The sequence below is a fragment of the Gavialis gangeticus genome, unplaced genomic scaffold, assembly GCF_001723915.1.
Source record: "Gavialis gangeticus isolate Ggan-Ray unplaced genomic scaffold, GavGan_comp1, whole genome shotgun sequence".
Lineage (NCBI taxonomy): Eukaryota > Metazoa > Chordata > Crocodylia > Gavialidae > Gavialis > Gavialis gangeticus.
Window position 1 is genome coordinate 29,366,409 of NW_017728995.1, and position 2,452 is coordinate 29,368,860.

At 40.3% G+C, this 2,452-nt stretch overlaps 1 protein-coding gene and 1 long non-coding RNA gene across 4 annotated transcripts in view; both read left to right on the forward strand.

The window, feature by feature from the left end:
* LOC109288059 overlaps positions 1-771 on the forward strand; it is a 7,289-nt gene extending 6,518 nt beyond the window's left edge. The window contains exon 2 of the long non-coding RNA XR_002095055.1: positions 215-771. This is a non-coding gene — a long non-coding RNA (uncharacterized LOC109288059). The remainder of the gene's footprint in view (positions 1-214) is intronic.
* Positions 1-2,452, forward strand: part of ABCC5 (ATP binding cassette subfamily C member 5) — an 83,058-nt gene that overhangs the window by 40,153 nt on the left and 40,453 nt on the right. For all 3 annotated transcript variants that reach the window (XM_019503405.1, XM_019503407.1, XM_019503406.1), the window contains exons 6-7: positions 1,553-1,786; positions 1,908-2,081. In XM_019503405.1, the coding sequence (XP_019358950.1) occupies positions 1,553-1,786; positions 1,908-2,081 (408 nt within the window). The remainder of the gene's footprint in view (positions 1-1,552; positions 1,787-1,907; positions 2,082-2,452) is intronic.

Below are 2,452 nucleotides of genomic sequence, written 5' to 3' on the forward strand. Positions count from 1 at the left end.
ATGGACATCCTGGCTTTAATTCCCACTTAGGGAAAATGAATGAGCAAAAATCTTTACAGCATGTTTCCTTGGTTCTGCCACACAGAATTAGCTGCTTCAGGAAGAGTGCATTTGGTCTTCAGTTTTTATCTGTCGATCGGTGCTGGGTATAGCTATGTTGCCTTTGGTGAAATGGTACATTTTTTTTTTTTTCCTCCCTCCTCACACTATACAGAACTCTTACTTGCAACACCCGATGCAGCCAAGAGGACTTCAACAGACTATGAAAGGCTTCCCATTTCATTTCTTTGGTCTCAGATTTTTCTTTTGTGTTTTGTTGCGTTGTGGGCAAAGGTAATTCTCAGCTCTGTATTAAAGAACCATAAGCACAAACATCTTTAAGCATCGCTGTTGAAAGGCTCTTTTTATGAAACCGCCGTTCATTAGCTGTGAAGCCTTACTGTAGTGTACCTTTAAATCAGATTTCAGAATCCATGCAGCCTCTGGCCTGACTTGCACTGCAACCTTCACTGCCTCTTGGGACTTCATGAACATATATTGGTTCTGTTCTTGTATCTTTAATTTTGTGTGCGTAGTTACAACCTAGTTTTGTCTCAGGGACTGGACTGTCTGTTAGATATTAACTTTATACAATTCTCTTGTATGTGCAGATTGTATGTTTTTATACAATGCGCTACCTGTTGTACAGTGTTTGTGAGATGTTACCCATTTTAACATGGCACTTTATTGTTTTCAATAAAAGCCTGTTGTTCCTCAGTTGATAGTACTTGATATTGCTGATGATTGTGAGTTTTATATCGTACTGTGCCGCTGGACCACACACAGAGCTGGAGGTGGGAGTCAGTGGTTCTTTGGGTTTCCTCCTTTCTGCAGGTGATATTTGAAATGTTTTTCCAGAGGTAAAGCGCTCTTGTTTTTGGACGGAAAGGGTGGGGAGGGTGGATGGGCTTTTTTTGTTTTTTAAAAGTCTGTAGCATTGTTTACCTGGGGTTTTTTTTCCTGCCTGTTCTTTTCTTTACTATTAAACTGCTGATTTGTTTATTTTCAAGAATGTTTTGCAAACATCCTTCTCACTTTTCCCCAGTACAACTGTAGGTACATTGTTCCTTTTTATCAAATAAGCACGTTTGAAGCAAACTGAAAAAAAGGTCTTTAATGTCATGTAAAGGAATGTTTTTTTTAATGTGTTCAAATGTACAAGTAGAGACTTTTACTTTGTCTTGTACAATAATGCATTACTTTCAGCTGACTGACAGATTTATGTTAAGTTAGAAGATGTGAAGGATTAGAAGCTTTCTGCAGAGAACACGATGCCAAAGTAAACCTTCCTCTTCTTGCTAAATTCAACTCGCTGGTTTTTGCCTTCGGCAGGGCTTTGCATAACGGTGCTCTGCCTATTGATGATTTTTACTTCTAGAAAGAAGATGCCCTGTAGAACAAATTGCTTGTCTAAAAATGAAGCAACCCTCTTATTTCTAACTTAACATAAAGTTGTTGCATGGTGCCTTGGATATGTCAGGATGTTCACGTGCACTTGCATTTCTTCCTGTAGGCGTTTGTTGTGAAACACCTGTTGGAGTACACACAGCAAAATGAGTCCAACCTGCAGTACAGCCTGTTGTTAGTTTTTGGCATCTTTATGACGGAAATAGTGCGCTCCTGGTCCCTGGCGCTAACCTGGGCTTTAAATTACCGCACGGGGGTCAGACTGCGGGGAGCTATCTTGACTATGGTGTTCAAGAAAATTCTCAAACTGAAGAATATCAAGGAGAAATCTTTAGGAGAGGTAAGCTGCAGTTCCTCATTGGAAACTGCCAAGTTGAAGAGTACTTGCTAACATTTTTCTTCTGAGGGTGAGGCACGTTTTTTCACCTCAGATAACCAATATGGTGTTGTGTGTTTTTCAGCTCATAAACATGTGCTCGAATGATGGACAGAGAATGTTTGAGGCTGCTGCAGTTGGCAGTTTGCTGGCTGGGGGCCCCATTGTTGCCATCCTGGGCATGGTTTATAATGTCATTATTCTGGGCCCAACAGGCTTCTTGGGATCAGCCGTCTTTATCCTCTTCTACCCAGCAATGGTGAGTTAAGTGGCCAGGAAACCTCTGGTACAAAGTAAGCCGGAACTAGACTTGAACCATGCATCAAAGGATCCTGTTTCTATTAAAAGAAAACAGTGACTGAATAAAAAATGTTGAGAGATCCTGCATTGGGTGCCTGTATAGTGCTTCATGTTTTCAAACTCTTCAAAGTAAGAGTTTAGAGACTGGCAAAGTCTAGAATTTAAATAGGATGAGATGGAAAACGGGCAACTAAATTGTGAAGCAGTCTGCCCCTAGTATGGGTTATGTTAATTCATTGGACTTGGGACTGGACATAGAAAAACACAGAGGTTCCAGTTCCCATACCCCATTGGCATCCCGATTTTTTTTTTTTTTTTTTTTTTTTTTTT